The sequence below is a fragment of the Empidonax traillii genome, unplaced genomic scaffold, assembly GCF_003031625.1.
Source record: "Empidonax traillii isolate 1590-97213 ecotype Southwest subspecies unplaced genomic scaffold, ASM303162v1 scaffold885:size433544, whole genome shotgun sequence".
NCBI lineage: Eukaryota > Metazoa > Chordata > Aves > Passeriformes > Tyrannidae > Empidonax > Empidonax traillii.
In genome coordinates this window covers 333,213-360,523 of record NW_020956078.1, presented here as the reverse complement: position 1 = coordinate 360,523, position 27,311 = coordinate 333,213, and the positions used below count along the sequence as shown (strand labels likewise).

The 27,311-nt window shown below is 38.7% G+C and overlaps 1 protein-coding gene across 1 annotated transcript in view; it reads right to left on the bottom strand.

The window, feature by feature from the left end:
* Positions 1 to 27,311, bottom strand: part of LOC114067229 (cadherin-like and PC-esterase domain-containing protein 1) — a 99,478-nt gene that overhangs the window by 51,042 nt on the left and 21,125 nt on the right. Inside the window, exons 4-6 of the mRNA XM_027902523.1 lie at positions 16,335 to 16,441; positions 14,366 to 14,441; positions 1,221 to 1,377 (exon numbers count right to left, since the gene is read on the bottom strand). Of these exons, the coding sequence (XP_027758324.1) occupies positions 1,221 to 1,377; positions 14,366 to 14,441; positions 16,335 to 16,441 (340 nt within the window). The remainder of the gene's footprint in view (positions 1 to 1,220; positions 1,378 to 14,365; positions 14,442 to 16,334; positions 16,442 to 27,311) is intronic.

Below are 27,311 nucleotides of genomic sequence, written 5' to 3'. Positions count from 1 at the left end.
ATAATTGTTGCAAACCCAAGACATTCAAAGTGAAATATTAAGATTATTTAAACATTGAAGAAATCCAATCATCTTAAATAACAGAAGTGCATAGTCAAGGTACCCAGATTTAACACTGATTAGTAGTGAATACAGAAACCCCATCAAACCCTGTGGAAAGGCTGCAATATGGTTAGTACTTTCCTCAATGTAATAAGAGGACAGAAACGCAGTGCTGCATACTTTCCCTAATGAAAGCCATATACAATAAATCCAAATATTAGGAAAGACTAGGATACCTATAAATAAACCATAATATCTCAGTTAACCCAAGAATTATGCAAGCTAACTTTATCTGGGAAGTGACATGGCTCTCTAAAAACTGGTCTACAGCTCCCATACTACGCACAAAAAGAATGAGCTACAGAAGCAGGACAGAAAAAAAAAACCCAAACTCAAGGAAAAAAAATCTGTTATTTAAAAGCTCATTACTTGGGGAAATATGAGCTGTATTTGGGCATATTAACAAATGTGGTTATTAATCTGTCTGTTAAAATCTCTGAGTATCAATTTACCTCATAGCAAATGCAATGGGAAGATGACTATTCAAATTATGGGTCTCTAAGACTGATTACTGGTAAAAGACAAGGGGCTCTCCTTCCATTTTTGTGCAATTTTTGGCAACATGTGGCCTTTCCAGATCGCAGTTTTGCTATCTGTTAAGGAAGTCTAACAACATTTATCTGAAGGAGAACTTCTTCCCTCTGCAGAACAGCAGGTCCTCAAAGCATAAAATTTGTGAAATAGGAATAATAGGAATATAGTAATATAGGAAACAGCACTTGATAACAGACAAGTTTTCAAGTACTTGCTTCTTCACTTAAGGGAGAATCTCTGTGCAAAGGACCACGTATGTGTGTCTGTGGTAGGGGCAAGGTGGGGATGGGAGCAGGAAACAGCTCAGCCAGTCTGAGACCTAAACATTCAGGGGTGTCTCTGTGTCTGTATTTATCTTTCTAGGTTCTTCAATGCCCTCAACATAAAGTCTTAGATGTTGGCACTCAAAACGTGTGCAAACTTGGCTAATACAGAAACAAACATTATGAAAGTATGAGATGCAATACATCCAAGTGCTCCATCTGCTGTGCTCTCCTCTTTTGCTACATTCTGCATCCCTGACTCCCAGCTAACTGCATGATGAAGCACTGGCAGTTCCTGAGGACAGGGTATCTCAAGCTTACAGGTCTGCACTTGTGTGCTGCTTCCACTGGTGCTGCAGATGAGAGGTACGTGTCTTGTCAGTGGTTTTGCTGCCCTGGGACATGTTGCTTGTGGTGCTGGCCCTTGATGGTCCAGGCTGGCCAGAACACTCTGGGGCGACAACTGGGAGCTGCAGGTCTGAAAAAGTACCATTGGGATGAGAAAGGAAGTCAGCAGAGCATTGAAAGCAGCAGTGGACTCCTGCTGCTAAGGTTAAAATGTATAAAACATAATAGATAGAGAGGAGCTGCCAGCATCAGCCAAAAATGTAAAATAACAAATACTGAGATGATAAACCCTTTTCAATCCGCTAGCTGAGAGTTTCACATCCACCAAGCACCCCCTTCCAGCTGCAAGCTGCAGACTCAGAGGCTTAGCTGCAACTCCCACTTTACAGGTAAGTGCAGTAATGCTGCATACAAAAAGCAACTCCTTCTCCCTTCTTCAATATAGAAATCCTTTATTTCTAAATATAGAATTCCAAAACTTAGTTTCTCACAGAGAAAAATTACAATTAATGAGGATAAAAAATTTATTTGACTAAGAATCAAGGGACTTTGCTACTGTAATAACACAGATAGCTCAGTAAATAACCACAAATCCTTGTTTCTGTGTTCACTATTTAAGGCTAAAATTTGTAGTTACTGAAACGTATAGGAGGCTTAGTTCTGCCACCAAACACAGGGGGTGCAGGACTGATGTACCACAGTCCTCCAAATTACTGAGCCATGTGACCGTTAATAGTAATCAAAATATTGTGATGTGAGATCCGTTAATGGGTGGCATGTATTTTCTGCTTTTACTGTGCTTGATAAAAAGGCACAAAGCCCTTATGTTGTATCATTATTTCACATAGGGTGGTTTTCATTAACTCCAATACACCTCACATTTCAAGCTCTTAAGAGTCCAATTAGTCCCAAACCTTAATACCTTTATTTTAATGACATACTGCATCATGCTAATGTTATGAATTTATTTGTAGAACTTCTCTTTTTAAGCATGCGCTCTCAACTTTGGAACATGAAATAAAAAGTAAAACTGAGATGTGTTTCTGGTCATGAGTTGTGAGCAGCCATTTAAGGAAAAAACTATTCTTTTTTACAGAGATGCTGTTAAAATGACATTTGATTGTCTATATTTATCGTCTGTTCATCAGATCAGCTCAGTTCAGCCTTCCAGTCTTAACTGGGATCTAAAATTAATCTGGTCCTCTGCCTTACATGCACCATTTAGCAGGATAAAAGGCTTTAATAATCAAAACCACGCAGTTTCTTGATAGAACATGTCATACTCAAATGATATTCACACTGGCATCTCCCTGTTGTGTTATGCATTATAACTGATTTGGACTTCATAAGTGACTACCTGTTTTTTGATGGTACAGTGACAAAAACAGACTGCTCCGCCTACTTGGCTATGCAGTGATAACAGGAGTAAGCCCATAAACTCCCATTAAGTCATTTATTTAGCAGGCTTGCTTCTGAATATGCACAGGGACCAGATCTGTGAAATCAAGTGCTGTTTTTTCCATGCTTGCCTTGTAAAGACACAAGGACAATTTCCAACCTGTAGATAGACAATGGCATCTCACTGTGGCAGTTTGCAATGGCCCCACGCAACTACTCCTGTGCATCACTTTAGATACCTGTTAGGAAAGTAGTATTCTTAGGCTTTGTATTTAAGCAATGGAGAGAGAGTGAGAGAAAGAGTGAGACAGAAACCAGTCCTTGGAGCATTAAGAGAAATACTGTTTCTGAGCTGCTCTCTGAAAGAGAGTGGCTTTTTCACTGACCGTGCAAGAAAGCTAAGCTGCTTACTTGCAGCTGCAAATAATTCCCAGAAAGCAAAGTTTGATCACACAGCTTTGGTGTTCAGATAAAACCAGAATTATTAAAACATATAAAGGCCCTTCACAGTGCACAGAGTGCACACTTCAGAGATCTTTTTCTGATGTATCCTCACATGGGTAAAAAGGCAAGACACAGCCTTCTGCCGTTGCGACTATTTATGGAGTTATGGAGCCAGGCCCTGTGGCCCTGTATTTTGGTACTGTAGCACATCCACCAGGAACAGACCAGCACTGTCAGACTCTGGAGTTCAACTCGAGTAGCCTCGATCTTCAAACAGCAAGATACTGACCTGGCACATGGCTGGAAGGAGGCAGAACTGTGCTTCCAGAGCAAGCCCCCTACAACATATACACTTTTTATATTAGTCCATAGCTCCAAGTCAACATTAACAGAACCATGCAAAGGATCACAATTACAGTTCTTCTCATCTGATCATCTGAAAGCCAAATTATGCCAAAGGTGCACATTTTTCACAATTACTTTAGGTGAAACAACCATAATGTTGAGAGAGGGAAATGCACAAAATAATTTCTTTATTTAAAAGAAAGTAAACATATCACTGAAAACAAGAATATGGCAAAAAAGGGCTGTTCAGCTCATTACACAAGAGGAAGCAAAGTGTCTTTTCCTTTTAAAAATATGTTTTTAATTGTGTTGCTAAGGCAACAAGTAAGCAATATCGTATTAACTCACAAGACAGAGTTTGAAAATAATGAGATGAGATTTGTACCTATATTTACCCCTCCTAAATGAGAGTTTTAGCTGTTTCAGGGAAATATAAAAGACTAATTCATTTGATATAACATTAATTGATTTGATATAACAAAACAAACTTAAAAAATGGGTAGGGACAGATGAAAAACAGAACTGTCCTGGCATTCTCAAACAACTGGGTAGAAGATCCTTAGTATTGCCCAAAGTCATTGCAAAATGTCTCAACATTAAAAAAAAAAAAAAACAAAAACCAAAAAAATAAAAAGAAACCTGGCATCTGTTAAAGAAGAGAAAGTTAAAAAAAAAAATCAGGGTTCTAGTGATTAGCATAGAGAACTAAGAAAGGGACAATTGTCATGAATTATTCCTCATGCTATAGAGTATTCTGTTTGTATGGTGCCTTACACCACTATTGGTTTTGTGTTGGCATCTACCTGGGAGAGAGTCCATTGCAAGATGGCTGTAAAAAGAAGAAGTGAGACTGTCACTAGGTGCTTGCATCTTTGAGATGACACAGAGAATGTACATCATCAGGCAGAGTTAAGAGAAGGTGACAGTCCCCCACTTTGGTAAATTTACTCCTAGTAATCAATAAACACAATTTTCATTATAATAAAGAGATATCAGTAAGGCTGAACTGAGAACTCAGCTACATCAGTTCTCATGGCAACTCTTCACCTGCTCCTGCACTCAAAAGCAGTAACAGTGTTTATTAGAGCTGTGTATTTGTTAATCAACATTATCATCAATGAAAATTAGCTTGCAGTGCCTTTACTGTTTGCAGTAATTGCCATGTTTTTCCGTCTTGAAATCACTCTACAAGCTGTTGTTAATTAACCAGTCCTTTTGAAGTATGTAAACAACATCAACATTTTATAATGGAAGAGGTGAGGCAGGCTCAGCATTTGATATTTGTCAGGCAGCTTGGAAAAACAAGTTGGAAAGAGTTCCAGCATCCAGATTACATCCATGTCCAGATTACATCCCTGCTTTCAAATATCAAAATCTTAACACCAGTATTTTCTGTAGCAGACACTAAAGATCAAAAGAAAGGAAAAATAGAAAAGAACATTTTTCCTTTAAAGTGGCTATGCAATAATTGAAATGCTGCACAAACTGCTGTTTTTCCTGAGGAGCAGCTGCAGGCATTGCTACAAGTGCTTTTTGCTGCTGCCATTTGTGATGAAGCAGTGTAAAGCAAAGGACCTAAGGCTGGATATGTGGTTTCACTTATAAAAAAACCAGAAAGCTTTCCTTCCTTGAAATTCTGGTTTGAAAAAGGTTTCTTATGCTGACGTCTCTGGAATGGCACCATTGAAAACACCAACAAACAGCACCACTTTACCTCTGCCTAGGGTGTTCACCATAAGGCCATGTTGATGGGTAAGGAAGCCACTACATGTTCTCAACTGAATTCCCATATTAGCCCTCTAACCACAACAACAGGTAAAAGACAGACCTGAGACATAAGAAGGGCTGCAGGGCACATCTGAAAAGGAGGCGTAAGACACACCAAAGCAAGTCAACACATCCAGATCAAAAAAATTAAGCACCTCTTTGTCACATAAATTGGTGGTAGATACTGTCCTGTCAACTGCAGTCTCTCAAAGTACAACAAACATATCAGTAACAGCGACAATTGACACCTAATGCAGCAGCCTCATTGACATCTAATGAGGCCTTTCTAGTGTTTTACACAGCTATGACTTCTTGTTCTCTCCCAGTCTCCAGATCCTAAGACATTTTCTTGCCTTTAGCTCAGAGTTCTGAAGTGAAGATTTAACACATACGAAATAAAGAACAGCTGATTTATGAGTACATGTGGATGAGAAAAATTTTACCAATAGCTAGAAGGACATTTGGACAAATTAATACTTCCTGGAGCAGAGTCAAGCTGCAGCCACCTGAACTGGTGGTAAATGGAACACTTAGGCTAATGTGAACATCTGGCGATCTGCAAAGGTGAGGAATTCAACAGGAGAATACCCTACTGGTTGAACTAAGTGAGTAACACTCAATTAAAGAAAAGGAAATAGAAGATGAATGAGAATGTGTCTTCTTCTTTATCCTTCCTTTTGTAGTATCCTTTGGTCTTACAAGGAGGGTTATGATAGGGTTTTGTTAGTTTGGTTTTTTACTTTGTTCAAGATCAAATAGACCATATTTTATACACTTCAAACATGAAACAAGGAAAAATTAGGACTATGGTCTGTAAGAAAAAGGTAATTTCGTTTCTAAAGTGCCTGTCAACTGTCAGATCTGTTACAAACATTTCAAGAGCTATTCAATCACCTTGGGAGCTCCTGGCTGTTTAATGAAGCACAAAGCTAGAGATACAACAGAACTGAAGTGCTGTGCTTTGTTCTGAGCCCAGAACACGTTCTTTCATAAGGTGATATTGTAAGCTTAGCCCATTTGTATTTGTAGAGTGTTCATGCTAAAGAATTTGTAGAGTGTTCATTGTAGTGTTCATGCTAATGCTTTTCTTTTTAGCAGGAAAGACATTACTTTAGATCATGGAAGTAATGGCCAGTCACTTCGCGAACGAAGAACCGGGGAAGGTCTTTCCACCTTCCAGCCTGCGCATTGGATTTTTTAGGTGAGACACAGTGTGCGCGGAACTGAGCCCACCCTTTAATCCTGAGGTTCATCTGCCGGGGCCAAGCACGCTTGGACGGTGGGAGCGAGGTTCTCAGGACGTAGATGGATTGCCTTACAGGGCTAACGAGCTCCATCTGCCCGGGGAGGGGCCCCGACCGGGAAACAAACCCGGGTCTCTGCAGTGACAGTGCAGTGTATTTTCCCCTGGACCACCGGGGGCTCCCAGATCATGGAAGTACATTGATCCTGAAAGTATACAGGAGCCTTTCCATCTGCATAGATACCTTGGGAAATTCTTCCTAGATTTTCATAGTGGTAGTCTGTTTCTATCAGAAGCCTGAATTCTCTCACAAATGAAAAAAAAAAAAAAAAAAAAAAAAAAAAAAAAAAAAAAAAAAAAAAAAAAAAAAAAAAAAAAAAAAAAAAAAAAAAAAAAAAAAAAAAAAAAAAAAAGATAATGATAGTCACCTCATGCCCTTTATCATCAGTTTCTACTGCACAATATTTAGGAAGTACTGATAACAGGTCCTCTCTGCCAGCCTTGCAGGTTTGCTTTATGACAGGGCATCTCAGTGAATTAGAAGAACTCCACATTGCATCGTGTTCTAGGATCATCCAGCTTCCTGACTGATGTGGGCTGCTGGAAAACAAAGAGTTTATTTGTGATACAAGGCAAGATGCACTGCTACAACCTGGTTGTCTTCTGGTATTTTCAACCGGGCAAATTTCCAGCCCTTGTAGGTTGGGAAGGTGTGTTTAACAGCTGCAAAGATTGCTCCACATCAGGAGATGCTTAAAAACCTTTCATAGATTCTTAAGCAGACTTTTGAGCACCTCCAGGACTAAGAGATTTTGATCAAAATAAAGCCTAGTATTCCATACCTCTGGCTCAGTCAGGTATAGCAACTTTCTCTAAGCTGTATAACTATGAAAGTAATAAGCATTGAAAGTGTTTGTGTTTTTTTCCATTTTTCAATGTTGATTTTGGAGGACGGATGACTTCAGTTGAACTACCACCAATACATACCTTGAGACTTGTCACAGAAAGCAAACCTATCCTACTTAATTGCTTCCTGTTACCCATTTGACCTATTGGATGAAACGACTCCGAAACAAAAGACTCTCCTATGGATTATACATTATGAGGATGCCAAAGAAAGAGAGAGAACCTTTAACACTCAGTTTTATAACCTATGCATTTAGAAAAGGGTGGCTGTGAAACTCAAAGTAGATAATGAGTATTTGAAGGAAATTAGGAAGACTAGGGCAATCCTAGCCCCTAGTGAAGTCCTGGAAAAATTTCCATGGATTTCACTGTAATGTCATTTTTTGTTTGTTACTTAAAACTCCTGGCATGGTCTTAACATGGGTTTCAAGCTTCATTTGTGATGTGCACATTGCTGCAGGTACAATATCCCACCCACTACTGACTATATTGATCCAGCTGTCCTTAAAAGGTTTTCATATTCAAAAAACACAGTAATCCTGCCTTCTGTAATATAGTTAATCTGAAAGCAACCCACTCTGGATATTTAGAATGCAGAAATGTCAAACTACTTGTGGTTTCCGTAAATTTAAACTATCCTAAATATGTTTAGTATTAAAAGCCAAACAATTTTATAGTAAAGGAGATACAGAGGGAAATTATTTTAAACTGTGGGTTGAAATGCACTGAAATTCATGCCAAAAGCACCCTTGAAGTTTCAGAGTTAAAAAGATAAAATGAGGATCATTTGTATGATGTTATTTTTTTTCCTCTTTAAAAACATCACCAAATACAGCTTCAGTTTAGATTAATCATTTACTATTTTTATTTTCTCTCTGTTTTGGCAGGTGAATGAGAAACGGTAGTTACAGTATTTATTGAATACATTGTTTGCTTTTTCATTCCTAGAGCATCCTCACAGGTAAGCATTAGAGGTTTGGGGGTTTTTTCCAATATTTTCCAGAAGGGCTACTTCTTCTGTATGCGTCTTTCATACTAGAACTTAATTATACAGATAAGTTATAAAACTCTGGAAAAAACAAGTCAGTGAAAATGCTGGCTGATTATATGATTACATGATTAGAGCCACAATTCTGTACTAGTAACAGGGTAGAATATAGATTAGTGTAGGTCAAGTAATTAAACAATTTGGCTGCTTTACTTCTTTTTAGACTACTCATATTTGTTGTTCTTACAGAAGTACATTCTTGTCCTAGCTGAGGTCTGCCACTGCTGTAAAACCAAAGAAACCCACATAGTTTATAATCAAATTAACTGAAAAGAATAAGATATTGGTTTCATTGGCCATTCTTGAGACTCTTAGCAGCTTCAGTAACAGAAAGGCAATAGGCACAAACCTGATCAGAGCTGGAGTGAAGACATTTACAGGGACCAGCTGGCAAAAGAAATGATAACTAAAATTAAAAAAAATCACGTTCCTGTCACAGAGATATTGAATTATTACAACTGAAAACAAATTTAATCTATGGTTTCTCTTGTCCATAGGTGGCTCCACTGAGTCTTGCTTCCTACTCTCAGTTTGTAACCCTTCCCACTGAATCCACAGTAACCCAGGGACACTGGGGACAAGCAAGAGAGATTTGCTGGGCAGGAGGAGAGGAAAGCTGCCATGGGGTTAGCACCAGACCATAAACATAACACACAGTGAGAGCACAGTCACACAGCTGGACCATCTTGGCTCTCCCTCCCACACAATTTCATTAGGACTACGCCCATCCCAAGACCTTCCTTGTGATTAATGCTGTTGGCCAGTCCGGAAGGTGATCAGAAGAGCATGTAAGTCTGGTAAACAGTCGTAAAGTCTCTGCACTAGTGTCACTAATAAAAAGAAACATAGAAGCCGTGTAGCAAAAGTGTTTCTTAAACAAAGGATCAGTGATCTGTGTGAGTAGATAAAACAACAATGCATGGGAAGATAGACTAGTTTAGAATCTTCAGAGAACAGAAAAATCAGGGAGGCAATGCTATAAGCAATTCTACTATTTTTCCAGGCAAAACCTGTCAAAGAGACTATTTGCTGTACCTGTTTCCTGTTCCTTAAAATGAATCTGAGCGACTCTGCTCACACTGTGGACCTTAGTCCTCTACATCTCTCATCTGCGTGTAGCTCCAGGAGGCAGCCAAGCACAGTTTTTAACGCACCTGTGGTGTGATACCAAGTCTGAACACCTAAAATCTCTCTGACTGTATAATTTTCCAACCTCAGAAAGCTTCTAGGTTTGGGTTGTCTGCAGGAAGATTTAATTTCCAGATCACTGCAACTGCTGCAGCTTTTGCTGACCTGGACAATAAATGCCAGGAGAATTCCTTCGTCATCCATTAGCCATATCAGAACCTCCTCATGGCCCAAGTCCCATATAGTGACCAGACATAAGGCACTTAAACACTGGGCCAAATGACCTGCAAAAGCAGAAGTGAAACCAGTCTTCTCATACTGAGCAGCAAGCAGTTGTCAGTGTTGAAATTTAGGATCTGTTACTATTCTTATCCCTCCTTAACCTTCTTGCTTCTCTACTAAAAAGCAGTCATCACTGGTATGTGCATAATTTTTCCCCCCATAGAGATAGAAGGAATATGAAGTGTCAGACTGACAAAAATATTTTCTATTAAAGAGACAAAGCAAAGAAACAAGCACTGGCAAAGTACTTTCTGCAAACCATTTTCTTTCCTATAAAACAGGGGTATGAGAATGGGCATGCTTTCTTAAATACAAAACCTATCAGCTTAAGAGTTATGCAACAAGAAATAGTATAACAGTTTTTTTAAAAAATCTTTACCACAGGTTATCGGTGTCAACACTGTCATAGCACACAGTAAATCCAGCAATCCCATCCTCTCAGCCTTGCTGCCTGATATTTCTTTCTACAGCTTACTATGTCTTTAATAGATGACATAATTCTTTGTGTTTTCACTTTTACAGGAAATTGCTTGGCTCCTTGGAGGCTAACTAAATGACAAACACAGTAATAACAAACCCACTGATCCTCTTCAACAGGAATTGCAGAGAAGCCCTGTTGACTCAAACACACACGAGTGAAACTACATGACTGATTTGAAAGGAAACAAACTCTTTTGTGGAGGAAATACTGATGAAAACTTATTTCTGTGAAAAACTTAAAAATTGAGGATCAAACAAATCCTGCTAATTGGAAACTTAACAGTTATTGGGAAGAAAGATCTGTTGGAGAATGCAAGCAAAAGAAAGTGGAAAGAGCTGGCTTTATCAGGGGAATGGAAGGGAAGTATCTGAAGTCTTGCCTCTAGAAGTTTGTTTTTACTAATGCCTTTTTGTCAATTTAACCTAAAATCAAGTTATTTACCCTTCTGACTCTAATTTCACTTTCTATGGATGAATGTCACTCATATAAGATTACATTTCACATATCCAGTGATACTAAATGGGACTAATTTCTGCGTTGAAACACTTTGAGGTCTGGTCTACACAAAAATGACACCACTTACCACAGTCTAAGTTCCCATTCCTGTCAGTGGACACCAGCGGAGTCTATACAGTCAGTGTGGAGCAATTCAGCTAACACTAAACTATGCTGAAAGTAAATTCTCTTTTTGGCTTGCTCACTCTAAATACCCAGTGTTAAATTCAGGTACCTACAAACATACATCTATTGCCATCTAGGACAACACAGGACATCCCTCTGAACCTCCAGCTGCTGGACCAAAAGGACCAAAAGGTCCTGTGCAAAATCTGCCCACCCTACTGGGTGTGTTGTATTCTCTGTGGCATCTCAAGTGGCATGAGAATCTTGTGTTGAAACAGCTACCTCAGCCCCTAGGCCATATGCTGATGTGGAGATACTTAGATTTAAGGCATGGATTTTTTTTTAATATTTTTGCTTTAAAACACTTCAGCTAATTTAGGTTCAAAACCATTTTTATTTGTAATGGTAAAATAAGGTAAAAAAAGGTGATAGGTGGTCTTTTTCTATATGATAGTCCTTCAGTAGACTGCTAGAATAATCCTCTGTTGATGGGTGGGCAAGATTCAGACCCCTGCTACAACGCACACGTTACCTTGATTTCAGTGGTATTTCTGCATCAGTCACAAGGCCTTTTCTCTTTGCCAGGAAAGTACTAAAAATATAAGTAATAAGATGCTTACAAATGGCCCTTCCCTGAAGAGAAAATGTGGTGGGTTGACCCTGGCGAGATGCCAGGTGCCTACCAAAGCCTCTCCTATCACTCAGCTGGAGAGGTGAGACAAATTATAATGAGATGCTCATGGATCAGGATAAAGACAAGGAGAGATCACTCATTAACTACTGATATAGGCAAAACAGACTCAACTAAAATTTATTACCAGACAAATCGGAATAGGATTACGAGAAATAAAACCATCCTTAAAACACCTTTCCCCCATCTCCCTCTTCTTCCCAAACTCAGTTTCACCCCTAATACTCTAGCTCCTCCCTTCAGAGGGAGGGGAGTGAACTCTGCGGTCAGTTGATCGCACATTGCCTCTGCCAACCCTTTCTCCTCAGGGGGAGGACTCATCTTCCTCTGTTCCAACATGGAGTCCTTTCCCACAGGAGACAGTCCTCCATGAACTTATCCAAGATGAGTTCTTCCCCTGTACTGCAGTTCTTCATGAACTGCTCCAACATGGGTTCCTCCCATGGGGTGCAGTAACTCAGGAACTGACTTCTTGAGCATGGGCTCCTCTCTCCACAGGTCCTGCCAGGAGCCTGCTCCAGCATGTGCTTCTCACAGGGTCACAGATTTCTTCAGGCATTCACCTCCCCTGGCGTGGGATACCCAATGGGCTGCAGATGGATCTTTGTTCCACCATGGACCTTAATGGACTGCAGTGGCACAGCTGACTCACCATGGTCTGTCTGCACCACAGGCTGCAGGGGAATCTCTGCTCTGGCAATTGGAGCACCTCCTCCCCCTCTTTCTCCACTGACCTGGGTGTCTGCAGGATTTTTCCTCTCACATATTCCCACTCTTCTCTCCAGCTGCTGTTGTGCAGTTGTTTTTTTTTTATCCCTTCTTATATACATCATCCCACAGGTGCTACCACCATTCCTGATGGGCTCAGCCTTATCCAGCAGTAGCTCCAGCTTGGAGCTGGCTAGAATTGGCTCTGCTGGACATGGGGGAAGCTTCTGGCAGCTTCTCACAGAAGCCATCCCTGTGACCACCGACTACCAAAAGCTTGCCACAAAAACCCAGTACAGGAGAAAACACCAAACAGCTTATCAGAACTGGCATACACAAAGTGGTTTTACCACAGTTTATGGACAGCAGTGGAAATGTGCATATTGGAAGGGGAAAGTTGTGTGTGGTTAGTGCCTCCCATGGTTTTGGTAGCAAAAGAATAAAACCACTGCAATTAGCCTTTCTCCGAGCAGTAGGGCAAACTAATGTTTTTTAAAGGCAATCTCTCACAACATGAGCAGGACATACCAATTTCTGAAGTCCTTGACTTTTTTAGAAATCTGCCTAAATTTTTTTCTGAAACTGGTATATATCAGAATACTTTCTAATTCACTTCCAGGGAACCAAGGCACTAGGCATCACTGAAGAAATGCTAAAATTCAGCCAAAACAGAATGCAATATGACTTCATGAAAAAGGACTCTCATGGGACCCGGATAGATGTTTATTACAGTGTATGTTCCTTATGATCAGTTTTGACAATGTACTGCGCCAGGAAAACCTAAAGGCCCGATTTAAACTGACCTTGAATGTATAGTTCTTTAAGGGAAACACTTCACAGCTTCTAAATATTGATTCATCTTTAAATGAAACAGCACAAAAATTAGAAGGGAAAATGTGGTATACTTTGGTTAGGAAACCTCTAACCTCAAATTTAGTCAAGCATCCAAATGTGAGTTATTTAATCTAAGCTTCTTGTCTAGGCCCCATTTACAGTCAGTGATGAGAGGTAATTGGGTAGTAAGTACTTGCAGAGGGTAATTCAACACACCTATTTTAAACACATATTTTAGGATAAAAAGAAGTAGTGTTTGTGGGTGTGTCTCTCTCTCTCCATTGACTTAAATGAAAGACTAGAATACTGCTGCAGAAGATACCTAACTCTAAATGGGTAAATGAGATTAAAGAATCCTTTCTTATGTGTTAGATTTTAGCATGTATATAAAAAAGGTGAGAGAGAGGGGAGGGGAGAGAAGGGGACAGGAAGGGAGGGGAAAAAAATAAGAATCAAACATATAATTACAAATAAGGCTAAATACTAATGAAATAAATGTGGAGTTGGTTGTTATTGGATTACAGAACAAACCAAGAAAAAGGCAAAATTTCGTATTAGCAAAGTTTATATTGTGAAGGTAGATCATAAATTGAAAATAGCATCGATGATGGATATTGAGAAGTGTAACTGAGATCATAATGTGTCCCTCTGTAGTGTAAAAAAACCTAACAGAGTACACAATGGTTTTTTTCCACTTTCTATTCAAAGCTGAATTTCACCCATGGTAAATTAGAATTCTCTGGAAACTCGCCCATAACCTTTAAACTTTTCTGGTTGATGATCTTAATACACAAAGGCTTTATACCAGTAAATTATGTCTGGATGGGAACCAAACTCTGACTCCTACTCCATCTCCATGCCACAACATTTTTGTAAAGCTGAACAAACATATTACACTGAACCCCAGGCTTTGAAGAGTAAACACCAATACACTACATTAACACAAAACAGTCCAAAAATAAGACACTTATAGCCAAATTATTTCTGCAATATGCAATAGCCAAACAATGCTATATCTTTACCTGAAAAGACACTGCATAACTGTACTTTATATTTAAGTGGTGTCTCAAATGGATTTCCATTCTTGTTTCATTTTTTCCCTTATGCATTCATTACTAAAAATAAAACAGAATTTTAAGCCTGACAGTCTTATGTCAGAAACTTCCTGTGACAACTATTAAAAGATCATCATCGCATATTGAATTTGAAGAAATTAGATTACCTGAAAAGACTTTTGTTATCTGGCATAATCCCTCTTTTCTGCAAAGGAAATGCTGGATTTCTGGAAGTAGGTTTACCTGTACATAAGAAGAGAAGCTTTAATGATTTTATTCAGAAAAGTGTTCTTTTTCCTTCAAAAAAAGGAAAAAGCCTTCAATGGGTCTGTGTTCAATTTATCAGAGACACCTCAAGCAAAACTCCTGCCAGCATCAAAAGGAAATTACAACTTTGCCATCCCTGCAGTGTGGGATAATGAAGTTAAGGTGTGGACTCTTCCTCCATGGCATCACAAAATAAAGAGACCTACATCTCTCCTCCTGGCTGCTGAGCTTTCACCTGTTTCCTGTCCCCTTTTTAGTTTCTGCAGGTTCTCTATTCTCTGCCACTTACCAACCACTGCCTCTCCCTGCGTGGAAATACCCTATACCTCTTGAATGGCCATGCTTGGGATCAGTGGAAAGCTAATGTAGCTGAACCACATCCAGGCTCTGCAACAAAGAACTGTGTTGCACTGTGGTAGGGACACGCCAGCAGCGAGTAATGTTACTCAATATTTAAAGTTATCTGAGGGTCTGGGCCATCTGGTTTAAGTCCCCACTCTGCTGCAGACTTCCTGAGAGAACTTGGACAATTCCTTTGATCACCTTGTGTCTCAGTTATTCATGTGTGAAGCTTCTGGACATTGCAACGTGCTGTAAAGATTATTATATTGCACAGCATTAGAGGCTCAGATATGATAATATAGGCAGAATGAGCAAAACGCAGTTTGCAGAAGCCTGGGATATTTTATGATCTGAGCCCATAATTCAAAGTATGTATATTTCTAGCAAACTGGAACTGCTACAAAAATTCCAGTTTGAATACACTTGGATAAGGCATCCTGTCCCAGGGAATCTCAGTGTACACGCTCCTAGGTCTGACTTCTGTGGACACAAATTGTTTTTTGTATCTTCATGAACTTTATACCTGAGGCACATTCTAAAAGCAGTTCCATTTCTCCCTGTATCTCAAGTTGCAGTCTATAATTAGGGCCTTACATTATTATCTGTGCCATTTTACTTGAAATGCAAGTCAACTGTACTATAGCTTGGTCAAATCTTTTCAAAGACTTACATATTTTTATTAACAGGGCAGTTGTTTATTTAGACATTACATATCTAATTAACTTAAACAATGCCCACAACACACTCAAACGGGGAAAAAAAAAAGAAAAAAGAAAAAAGAAAAAAAAAGCAATCCTGAAAATACCAAGAAATATTGGCCCTACTGACGCTTTGGACCATGAGTAAGCAGTCTGCAGTGCCAGACCAAGGAACTTCCTTGAAGGCCCTGGAGGAGAACACTGGTCTAGCTAACACATTATCAATTGTTGGAGCACTGTCACTGTTTGGAGAGGTGCCTAAATTATGTTTACAAAAGAGCAATTACAATAGGTGAAATTCAACGGTGACATAAGATGTGAAGCCTAAATTTGTCTAGCACTATCTTCTGCCTGTGCTACTATTCTGAAATATTGTGTGCATTTTCTAGTTGTTTCTTCCCATTTCTAAAGTCTGTTTTCCAATGGGATAAATTGCTTAAATTTCCCTTGACTTCTGTGGACACTTTTGCTGCCATGTCGGGTGATGGTGGCCAAGAACACAAAAGTTCAAGCTCAAGAAGAGAAGAGGGAAACTTGACACCCAACTGTAACAATTTTCAGTATTTACACTGAAACACATCCAAACTAACCTACTATGTCCAAATGAGAAATTGCTTTTGATCATCGGGTGTGATATAAAGAATTAAATGTTGGTATCTGAAAAGTATTTCCCAGCAAATAGAAAACATGAAAAACCTTTTTGCATTGCTGCTAAATCATGGTGTTGTGGTATAAAATAAGCATTAGATAATTTTCTTTTTATGCGGGCTGAAAATTTGGCCCAGCTTGTCCATCCATTCCCACAAAGTATAACACAATAATCACATACCTTCTGGAACAACTCTAGATTATGCAAGTCTTCTGCTTGAATGCAGCCAATACCAGCATTTTTTCTGGAAGATAAGCAGATCAGAAGATCCCAAGTGTTTATACCACCTATCCAGAAAGAAAAGAAGCAAATTGAGAAAGAAAATATCATGCAATTCCTATTTGTGCAAAAAATACATAAGAGGTAAGTCCTAAAGAACACTAAACTGTCGGAGTGCTAAGTACATGAATTGCTACAGCTGGCAGCAGGATAAAAGATATATTTGCTACCAAAGTTCAAGCTTTGAAACTATATTTAGGTGTTTCACAGTTGGCATTTCCTGTTATCCCTGCCTGCTGATGTCCAAACCCTGCTATTTAGCATTCAGAACATAAAAAGTTCACTAACATGATGCTTCTTTAAGTTGTTCCCTTTTTTATTTAACTCTTCACAATGCTTACTTATAACATATATGCAGTATATGCAGTATGATCTTCTGAGGTCTTTCTTTATTAGGAACTAATACTGGTCATGCAAACAGCAGGAATTTCTAGCCTGAATTTTGGTGTAGTGGCTTCCTAAATATTAGACATCCAACTGCCAGATCTAGAACTGATGTACAAGTGGGAATTAAGACCCTGGCTTCTGAGCTAGTGCTGATGCTTCCTTTCTGGGGCAAAACTGACCTGTGAGACCATAGGGTTCTATTATCAGAAAACAAGTGACACCAGAATCAGACAATAGCTGCTTGAAGAAGAGACAGAACTAAATTGCACCAATTAAAACACCACTATGAATTAGAAGATACAGATAAGTCCTGAAGATTGCCCAGACCTCAACATATGCTGCAGTGTAGAAGTGCCAGTGTTCCTTCAAATGAGCTTGGTCAGCTCCCTCACATAGTTATTTGTTTATCTGGACAAGTTAGAGGTAATTACATCTCACAACAGAATTATTACATCTGTTGAGGTCACAATGAATATGTTTAATAAAGGGTAAATCATTTAACTGACAGGATGACAATTAGTAATAACAAACTTCCAAACAAAAAGGCCAGCCAGACAAGCTGTACAACATCCAAGGCAGAGTATAGCACCAGGTCTCAAAGCTCCCTGCAGGACAGCTATTTCAGTGACTGGTTGGTTCTTTTTCCCAAGGTTGGGAAGATTATATGCATATTATTCCATTTTGTGCTATCCATCTGTGATGCCTTCCTAATTTGATTTGATTACTCCCTAAATTTGGTTCTACCAATGGCCCACAGAGGCATTTATTTTATTTATTTCCTTTATTTCCTTCTCTGAAATGTATTTTTTCCCTATCCCAATCTTGATTACAAATGTCAAGCAGGGTGAAGATTTCACTTAAGGAGATTTAACACTCAATTTACGTTAAGTACAGTAATGAACTGATTGTACAGAATGGATCCAGGACTATGAAAGTAACTATCACTTTTTTATGTTTATAAGCAGTGTGACAAAGCTGAAGAGATCTATTTTCAGTTACACTACACTTATTATTGCAATGAGTTCTTCAATTTCACATTATGAGAACCAGTATTATGGTATAAAAGTAATTAAGGTATATGAAATTTAGGCAAGATAGATTCTCTACATGCTTCTTTGTGAAAGAAACAACAAAAAACCTCTGTAGGTAAATAAAAATGTCACAGATAGCAAACAAATGAAGCATTAAAGAAATGTAGAAGCAAATACTTCATTTTAGTGCAAAAGATTGGCAATGCTAACAACCTACTCGATGACCTCACCAGCTATGTAATTATCAGATAAGCAAGATGTTATGCCTCGGACTAGTAAACACCTTTGAATAAATCATTATAATTATATATAAAGCACAATGCCTAGTTGTGTGCAAATTGAAAGGGAGCTGGAGGGAACTCCATTTCTCAGAAGCAGCTCATTTCCTTCCCTTGTTTATTGTGACATATCCTGTCCTGGGATGAATTTGATCCCTGACACCAAAGGATATGCTGCACTGTGTAATTGCCTTTAGGATACATCAGAGTGATCAATATGAATGTACTGAAGAGAAGAAGAGGAAAAAGCAGCCTCAGATCTGGTGTGTTTCTGAGCCAGTGCCCAGGAAGTAGAACAGCTCAGGAGGGCTTGAATGTGTGCCATTATTTGTGCTTTCTATTTAGAGTAATTAAACATCTAGCCAGTTATTTCAGTACAGAACAATCAGAACTCAAACATGTCTATTTATAGATATCAGGAGACTTCCTATTAGAAAAACAGTGTACACCTAGTGCTGTCTCTCAGATTCAGGCAAACAGAGCATTATGACTTCTATTTAAATATATCGATACATTCCTAATCAACTACGCCTGGAAAAACATTCTTGGAAAACAAAAATGAAAGAGGCATGTGGTACAATAGCTATTTATTCTAGAGCAGACTCCTCTGTGAATAGATATAATCTAGAAACTGCCCATGTCACTCCTCCTACAGCTTAACTTTTTGTAGAAAACATTTATGATCATGATACCAACTGACTGTCTTCCTTCTGCAAATTTAACAATTATAGAACTATATCATATACAAAAACTGCTAGTATTATTAATATTGTAATAAAACCAGTGGCCCATGCAAAGAACCCCAAGCTATCAGGCACCATGTTTTAACATAGAAGATCCCTTTCACAGAAATTGTTTTTTAAAAAAAAGCAAGACACATGAACTAAAACACTTTAAAATAAAAGAGAGAAGAAGAACAAAATGCACAGTATTAATAAAGGTCATCTGAATGGAAAGACTAATTTCAAAATGTTTTTAGAGACTTTAACAAAGAAGCATTAATAAATCCATAATATTCCATCTTCAAAAAACACAGTGTTTTACTGATTTCCTGCAGACTTCAAACCAGAAGCAATCTTTGACAGGACATTTGAAGGGGAAGGTTAAAATGAATACTTCATATCTGAACAATTTAATTATTAGCAATTTGCATGAAGCTTTTTCCATATGAAGGACTTTGTCTGTAGTTATGGAAATCCTTTTTGCTTTATTCAGCAAGTCAGTGGAGCTCAGCATGCATAGATCAGTTATTATGAAATCACCTCATGGAGATAGTCTCTACTACTTTGTATTGCTTTGCATTTGGACAAGTAGAAGACAAGATGAGCACGTTCATGCCCTCTCTGAGCAACTTTTCAAACTAAGATTGTTTAGTTCAGTCTGTTAATTAAGGCCTTGCCTACACAAGGGATACTCATCTGCAGAATGAAATCTAATTATGCAGGCAAAGTGAGCTTTATGTGGATACATGCTGGCATCAGGATGCTTTTATTCACCCATCTTTTGCCAGCTCTTTCCTCCTCTCCTGCAGTCATTGCAGCCCTGTCTTCCAGTCCCATCCTAAAAAGCATTTGTGTACCTGTGACATGAACCTGATGTTCACCTAAAAATATCAAACCAAGTTGCTAATTCAGCTAGCAGTAGTACAACATTTCGATTCAAACCTGATGTGACCATCTTTAATTACTTTTATTCTGAGTCAAAGTACATGCTATTCAATTCAGAGATCAATGTTTCACCTTAAAATTGATATAATGTACAAATTATAATTTTCAACAAAATATTGTTTTCATTGGCTTTGACTTTGAGTTGGAATAATTTGAAATAATTAAAATAGTTAATGTGGAAAAATAATTCAAAAGATAATAGTCAGATAATAGGGAGAGAAACAAATGTTTTGTAGCAGTAGAGGAAATAACAATGCAGGGATCAATAAAAACAACTAATTTTTTCTAGAAAAATATTCTGTGAAGAGTTTTTGTATTCTGATATCATAGACCAAAGTTAACAGAAACCAAATGAGAACTGTAAGATTTTGTGGGGTATTAAACTTAGAGATAATTTTCAAGAATTTCTGGAGGTGATTTCTAAAATAAAGTGATCTTATTCCAACCTCTGAAGTTATCACATTTTCCCATGAGCTATGGCATTGGAGGCTGGATTTTGCAGGAAAACTGTCAAAAGCATGCAACTCTATGGACCTTTTAGTCTCCTAAGTGTAGACACAGAAAAGTATTATATGATTTAATCAAATGAGTAAGTTTCATCTCAATATCATAGACTGAAATTTCATTTTGTAGTGCTAAGGTTCCTATTCTGAATTTTGAAATGAAAAAAATTTGAAAATCAAATAAAATTTTCAGCTTTTACTCTTTCTGTATTTCATTCATTCTAGGAAATTAAAAAGCCATTTGGTTTTATTTTTATTTTAACTTCTAATCAATTTGCAATTTTGCACTTGCCCAAACCATACCCTAAAATTAATCCCTTTATGAGCACTAAAAGAAAAGAAGAAATCAAGAGTGAGCGCAGATTGCACGAAGTTTGGTAAGGAGGAACATATTTATGGAAGTAGCTGCTTGTGAACAAATCCAACTTTAAATTACACAGAGAAACATGTTTTACAAAGCAGTATTCATCCCTGCTATGTAGTCAATTAATAAGAGTCAGTAAGATAGTGGAAGCACTAACAGATGTCTGAAAGACAGAACTTCTGCCTCACTGACTGGCTCTGGATCCTGGGCTGAATTTTATGCCCCTCAGCATCTCAGGGGGCAGCAACATCAGGCAGGTTGTGTGACAGGGTTTGGGGATGTGAGAATTCTACACCTCTGAAGATCTGAGCTTCACTGATAATGCTCCAGGGGAAAATATCCTTTGAAGCCTATTTCTGGTTACAGCAGCTTGGCTGTCTCACTTGTGCAAAGATCAGAATACTGCTTGTTGGACTGAATACTTTCTCTTTGTTAACGATATGCCATTTTACAAGTTTTTGATATCACTGTTTCATTTGTAAGGCTTTCCCTGAATGACTGTCTCACACCTACGTATTCAGGAATTTTCCCTTTAAAGTAGTTGTTAATGGAAGCATTTTAATTTCTCTTTTGGCATGGCCCTTGATAGTCATGAGCTATGACTGATATGGACTCACTACAGCAGCAATGAAGGAATATTCACTCTGTTGAGTGAAGACAGCACAGGACAAGATGGTGAGGTTTCTGATATTTTCTAAACTATTTTGGAAAGCAGCTGTACACCTGTCCATAGGCAAACCTTTTGCTGTTTCACGCAATGTGCTCCATGCCACTTGTTGAGACTGACTGTACTCTGCCATAACGCACAGCCCAGTAATCACTTGCTTAGCTGGACAAATTAGGCTGAAATCTTTTGTCACACTAATTGCAGTGGAGTATTACAAGTGTAAAAAAAACCCCACACTATGTATGAAGCTGAGATTGTTGGATGCAGTCAATTCATTCACAAAATACTTTGTACAGTTGCTGTATGCTTGCCAGGGAAAGGCTGATGGAATCTTGAGGACAGTCACTATTCGCCCCCCTTGAGGATGATCAGGGTTTTTTATTTCTTTTGGCTCAGCTGCCCCCTAGCTAAGAGGATGTGAAGTGCCAAGGGAAGCATTCTTTTTGGAGGAGAGGCTGGCATGAACCAAGTAGAACCAGTCTGCCCTGTGCTCAAGAATTAATGCACAGTCACAAATTAAGTTCTGTATTTGGGGACTGAAATAGCCATTTAAAGTTCTATCACAGTGCCTTGCTCATAAAAATGGGATAATGCTTGACTATTCTGTATCTCTTCTGCAAATGCTGTGGAGATAAGTTCAGTCTAACTACAAATGGGAATGCATAATGCTTCCACTCTTGTAAAAAGAGAGAGTTATTTTATTAGTGTTTCTTGATATCAGGAAGGGCCAGGTTGCAAGCACGCTTTTCTTGTCAATCAAAAGGAGAAATTTAAAAGTGAAAAAATAAATGAGTGTAACAAGCCAAGAGCTACCTGTTTCTCCCAGAAATGTTCTCAAATATGGAAAGTTGTTTTCATTTTTTCATCTGGTTTCAAATTATAAAACTGTCTTAGACCTGCCTACCAAGTTCAACAGCAAACAAAAGGAAAATATGCAGTCCTGACCCGATGGCAAACACATTGGGGCAATTCAAACACTCAAGACTGTTATTCCACTTCTGTGCTTACACACCATGGTTTGGATGAACATTCAGATTACCCTGGTATGTTCTCCACACATGGGTGTTTTCTGCACAGCAAGCCTCAGTGAAACCAAAAGCACAAATACAATATTACTCTTCTTGTATGCAAGCTAAAATGATTTATATCTCTACCTGCTCCCAGATGCTGGATTTCTTACTTTATATGTATTTAATACACCAGGTAAGTTATCATAATCAAAGTTGCTAGATATATCTCTCACTTGCACAAAAAACATTGTAGGACTGAGACCTAATTTTCTCTGGAATGGAAGTACTTGGTACCTCGTTAAAGCACAGATGTCACAGATCTGCCAAAGCTCAGCTAATTAATACATCTGTGAAGGTGTGTCCTTACCTTCCATGAATGTGGAGAAGGAAACTGACAGAAAAGAGACAGGCTACTGAGAGTGAACTGGCATGAAGAACCAGGTGAAAACTGCAAAGAAAGAATGTGGATGTGGGGAGGAGAAGAGTCATGCTGTAGAGACATAGGGATAAGGTTGGGGAGAAGATCATAGGGAGTGCAACTCTATAATTAGGGAAGTTACTGTCCATATGCTTCATCTGCCATAGGCATTGAAAAACTTGCAATGATTCCCTTGCCTGGTAGCAGGGTTTGAGGCTAAGCATGAGAGGTAATAGTACACCATGCATGAATCAAAGAAATAAATCAAATATTACCAAATTTTTACATGTGCATCCCACTAAGGGAGGAAAACCACACTGCTTCACGTGATGAGAGAGACAGCACTCAGATCTCTAAGCGTCAGCAGAGAGGGAAGAGTAGCTCCACTCTGCTCATTGCCAAGTAAGAAGTCTCTGCTTGACACAATTGCCTTTGGGCAGCTCCCACTGCTAAGTGATCCAAGTTATTCTAACAACTCTTGGGACTATATCCAGCAAAGAACTTTGTATCCCTGTCCTGAGGCAAAGTCATATGAAAAAGCAGCACACAGTCATGAAGTGGAAGAATGTATCATGAGCGAGTGAGTCAAATCAAAGTTGGAAAAAATGGATGTCACAGCTTTTGAGTACCTAACTGTGTGCTGGCTGTGTGCATATATGCCTGCTCTGGTCTAATATTCACTGGTCTTCCACTGATTTTATAAAGTTATTTTATTTGAACTTCAGATAACATGAAAAAAGTAGCAGTTCAAAAACATGACACCTGTCACTCACAGAGTAGAGTAAAAAAGAAGGGAAACAAACACATGCAGCAATGAAGAACACACTGAGGACAGGCTGGATACAGAAATATAAACCAACGAGAGTCAAGAGTGCAAAATCACCAAGATTCAAAAATTCTATTACAGAAACATTTACTAAAACTCCAGTTATTTTTTTCAAGGAAGGGAGGAAAAAAGGAAATTTATGCCTGAAGCTTTCTTATTTTACCATGAGAGTAACATGAGTTACAGTTTTCAGACCCATGTCTTAGTTGCTGAATAAGAGTGCTGTGATCAGCAGTTCTGCGATAAAAACTCATCTACAGATGTTCCCAAGCGAGCCCAGAGAAACCACAGCAAGTGGGGGAATCCAAAGAGCACCCTGCTCCAGCTGCTCCCAGGGACATCACAGGAGGGGGATCTGTCCACAGAATACTCTTCTCTCTTCTGGACATGCACACACACGCAAAGGAACACAGAGGCACAATACTGGGTGGGGCAACCCCAGTAATCCTGTCAGAGAGATACAAGCTCCTGCCCTGGCATCCCCAAGATGTCCCAGGCGACACTCAGTCCTAGTGCCCATCAGGATGAGTCAATGGGAGCCCCAAAGCACCTTGTGGATCTGAGGATGGGTTGGAAGCACATTGTAACTTGGATGAGTATGTACATACAAGTTAACAATAAGAACAAGAGGTACTGAGGCAACTTCCCCACTAAAGTTGTTGCCAAACCTGCTGATTCTGCTACTTTTACAAGGAAGAGCCTGGGCTTTCAGAAACAAAAGAGCTGGAGGCTGGAAAGAAGATTCAATTGGAAAGTAGTGCTTGGGGAGGAGGAGTTCTGCCCAAGGGAACCAAACTGCCAGCTTGGTTATACTTTCCATCCTGCGCTTCACTCCAACACCCCAACCTTTCTACTATCCCATTCTTTGCAATGGGACATGAGGAACCTGAGTTGAGCCACCCTCTGAATGACAGCACTAACGAGAATTCATCATTGATTTTAAACTGTCCTAGAGCTGAGAAAACAGCCTCTACCCTTCTATGGTTATAGAGGAGGTCAGATAAGTAGATGGGTTTGTCTTAATATCCTGTTTCATTTTATTTACAATGAATTAGGGTAAAAATGACAATGTTAGAAGAATGATGTTTGATCACATATGCAAAAAAAAAACATATATTTTCCGGTCTGAATGGCAACCCTCAATCACTGCAATTACAGCATGCAGGCAGCCTATGCCATTCCTCATTATTTTATCAGATTCCATAATACCCAAGAGACAGGAAACAATCAGAATACTGAAAAAGAGAAGCTTGGGAATAAAGGCAATGGCTAAACAAAACAGTGTCAGGACAAAGGCTCAACTACTCGCCTGTAATCATCAGCTGTGTTTGTTTTCTTCTACTGGGTGGCCATGCAATGCCCCAGGAGACAGCCTAGTCCAGTGACAGTTCCTAAAACTCAGGGAAAAGCAGGCCACCCTCAATGACAGGAAAAGAGCATAGATATGTGGACATGAGCCATACTGCGTCACTTGTCCTCAGCTCTAGGGAATTGATCCATTTTATTTATGAGTTAAACAAAACCACAGAAGATAGTGATGCAATAATTAAGCTGTGGCTAATGTAAGGGATATTTCCTACTGTACCCCACAGATAACTGTTTTCTGTGCAGCACCCTATGCTGCCTTTCAGCTCTACTCACCTGGCATGCCATGGGGTAGTGTAAGTCAGTGACACAGATATCATTATGACTACCATGTAGAGCATCCATGGAACATGGCCTCTAAAGTAAACCTTAAAATTATGTCTCCAAACATTTTAAAGAAACCTAGGATCAGACCTCTCACTTTTGACTGTCAACAGACACCCTCACATTATTGGATTTGCAGAAAATGTGTATTGTAACATCTGGGCTGGAAATCAGATGTGGAGAAGTAAAAAAACCTGATGCCTTCTCCTACTTCACACAGAGGGCAACCTAACTAGTCTACAATTACCTTCTGTGCTAGCACTTTCTGGAGTACTTCATTCTCTCTATTCTTAGAGCTTTCTCCAGAAGTCCTCCAATCATTTTTCTAAAGTCATAGCATTACATTTCAAGTGAAAATAGAGTTAACATGTGCCTGACTCTGTATTTAAAGTCTTTGTCTTAAGCCTACTCTTTACAGAAAATGACCACAATTATTTTTTGTTGCAGATCGACTTCTAGACAGGTTCCAGTGACACCAGGCCTCAGTGGGGTTGTGAAAGCTGGAGAAAGTGAGGTTTTTTAAGAGACTTACTAAAGCCAGATGGGGAAGAAATATTTAAATGCCTATCTCCAAACACACCAAATTACATCTTGATTTGGTCCAAAATAGCTTGATTTTGATCTTATTTTGTTTATCAGCCTGTTTAACAGTGCTTTAGTATGCTGATAGGCTTTCTATTTTATCTCTTGTAAAAAAAAATAATGAATTGTAGCAGACAGTGGTTTTCTTCCAAACAAAGAAAAAATGGTCTTGTCTAATTTTACCACTTTATACTAAAAGTCCCTTTTCAATAAACTGATCAACTGAGCTGTCAGATCTAAAATAACTGTGGTTGTGCCAGATTCATCTTGCATTTAAACAGCACAGTAGAAAACTCAGTGTATTCTATATACATACACACTTTTAGTGGTTGCTATAAATTAAAACTGAAACTCTTTTTTATAGCTAAATATTTATTTTGGAAAGCATTGCCACAAATGTCAGAAACAAAGTCATTACAACAATAAGCTTGTTATGCAAACACTTTATGACTTGAACAATTTGGTTCAAACCTTCCAAAACACATACCACTAAGCTCTTCTGACCTTCCCTCTATCAGAGTCTGAATATATTTTATTTATATGAGACACCACGGAGGAAATATGTTAATACTATACTTGTTTAATCTTGCTACCCATTAAGGTTGCTCAAATCCTATTCCTTTGTCAGTTTTTAATCCAAATCCCCTCAATGTTTTGAACTTCTGTTGTGAAAAATGGACATTGCTTTGTAAGGAAACATGACTGCCAAAAATGATAGAAATTAATCATATGTGGGGTTTTTTTCCTTTCTAAACAAAGAGTGGATGCCACTTTCAGTAATATTTTTTCTGTATGAAGTAATTTTTTCCAAAAATCTGAAAGCTCTTGTGACTAACTTGAAACTGAGAAACAGTTCCAATTTCTAAATACGTCAGAGAAGCTTCCATTCTTTTTGACATCTGTGCAAACTAGGATTACCTCCAAATGGACAACTTCAGGGGCTGAATAAAAGAATATTCAATATTACATTGAAAAATCAACTTTGAGGGAGTACAATGAACATCAGAAGGGGAGAATAATCACTTCCCTCATGAAAAAAAGATTCCTATTTGATGTAAGATAAGCCAGCGTAACAATAATATGTTGTGTGAAGTTTTCAGAAACATGTTCTAACCCGTGGGTGGCTACTGCACTTTTGATGTCTGGGGTGGTTTTGGGATGCAGCATTCAAAAGAGCTGTCAGCTGAAAGTGGATGCAGCTGGAGAAAGTTGGAATCTGAACCTTGGAATGGTGTGGGCTGGCTGCAAATTACAATGAAGGCCCACATAGTGTATAAGCTTTTTGCTGCCTGAACCAATAAAAGTCATGGTAGCTAAAGTAGAGAAAAAAAAATATTTTTGTTTCAGTGGTATATAATGCCTCTACCTAAAATGGGAGCACAGTGATGAAAGGCAGCAGCACACTTCTCACAGCTGACCAGGGCTCAGAGCCAGTGAGAGCATCAAAAAGGGTGCG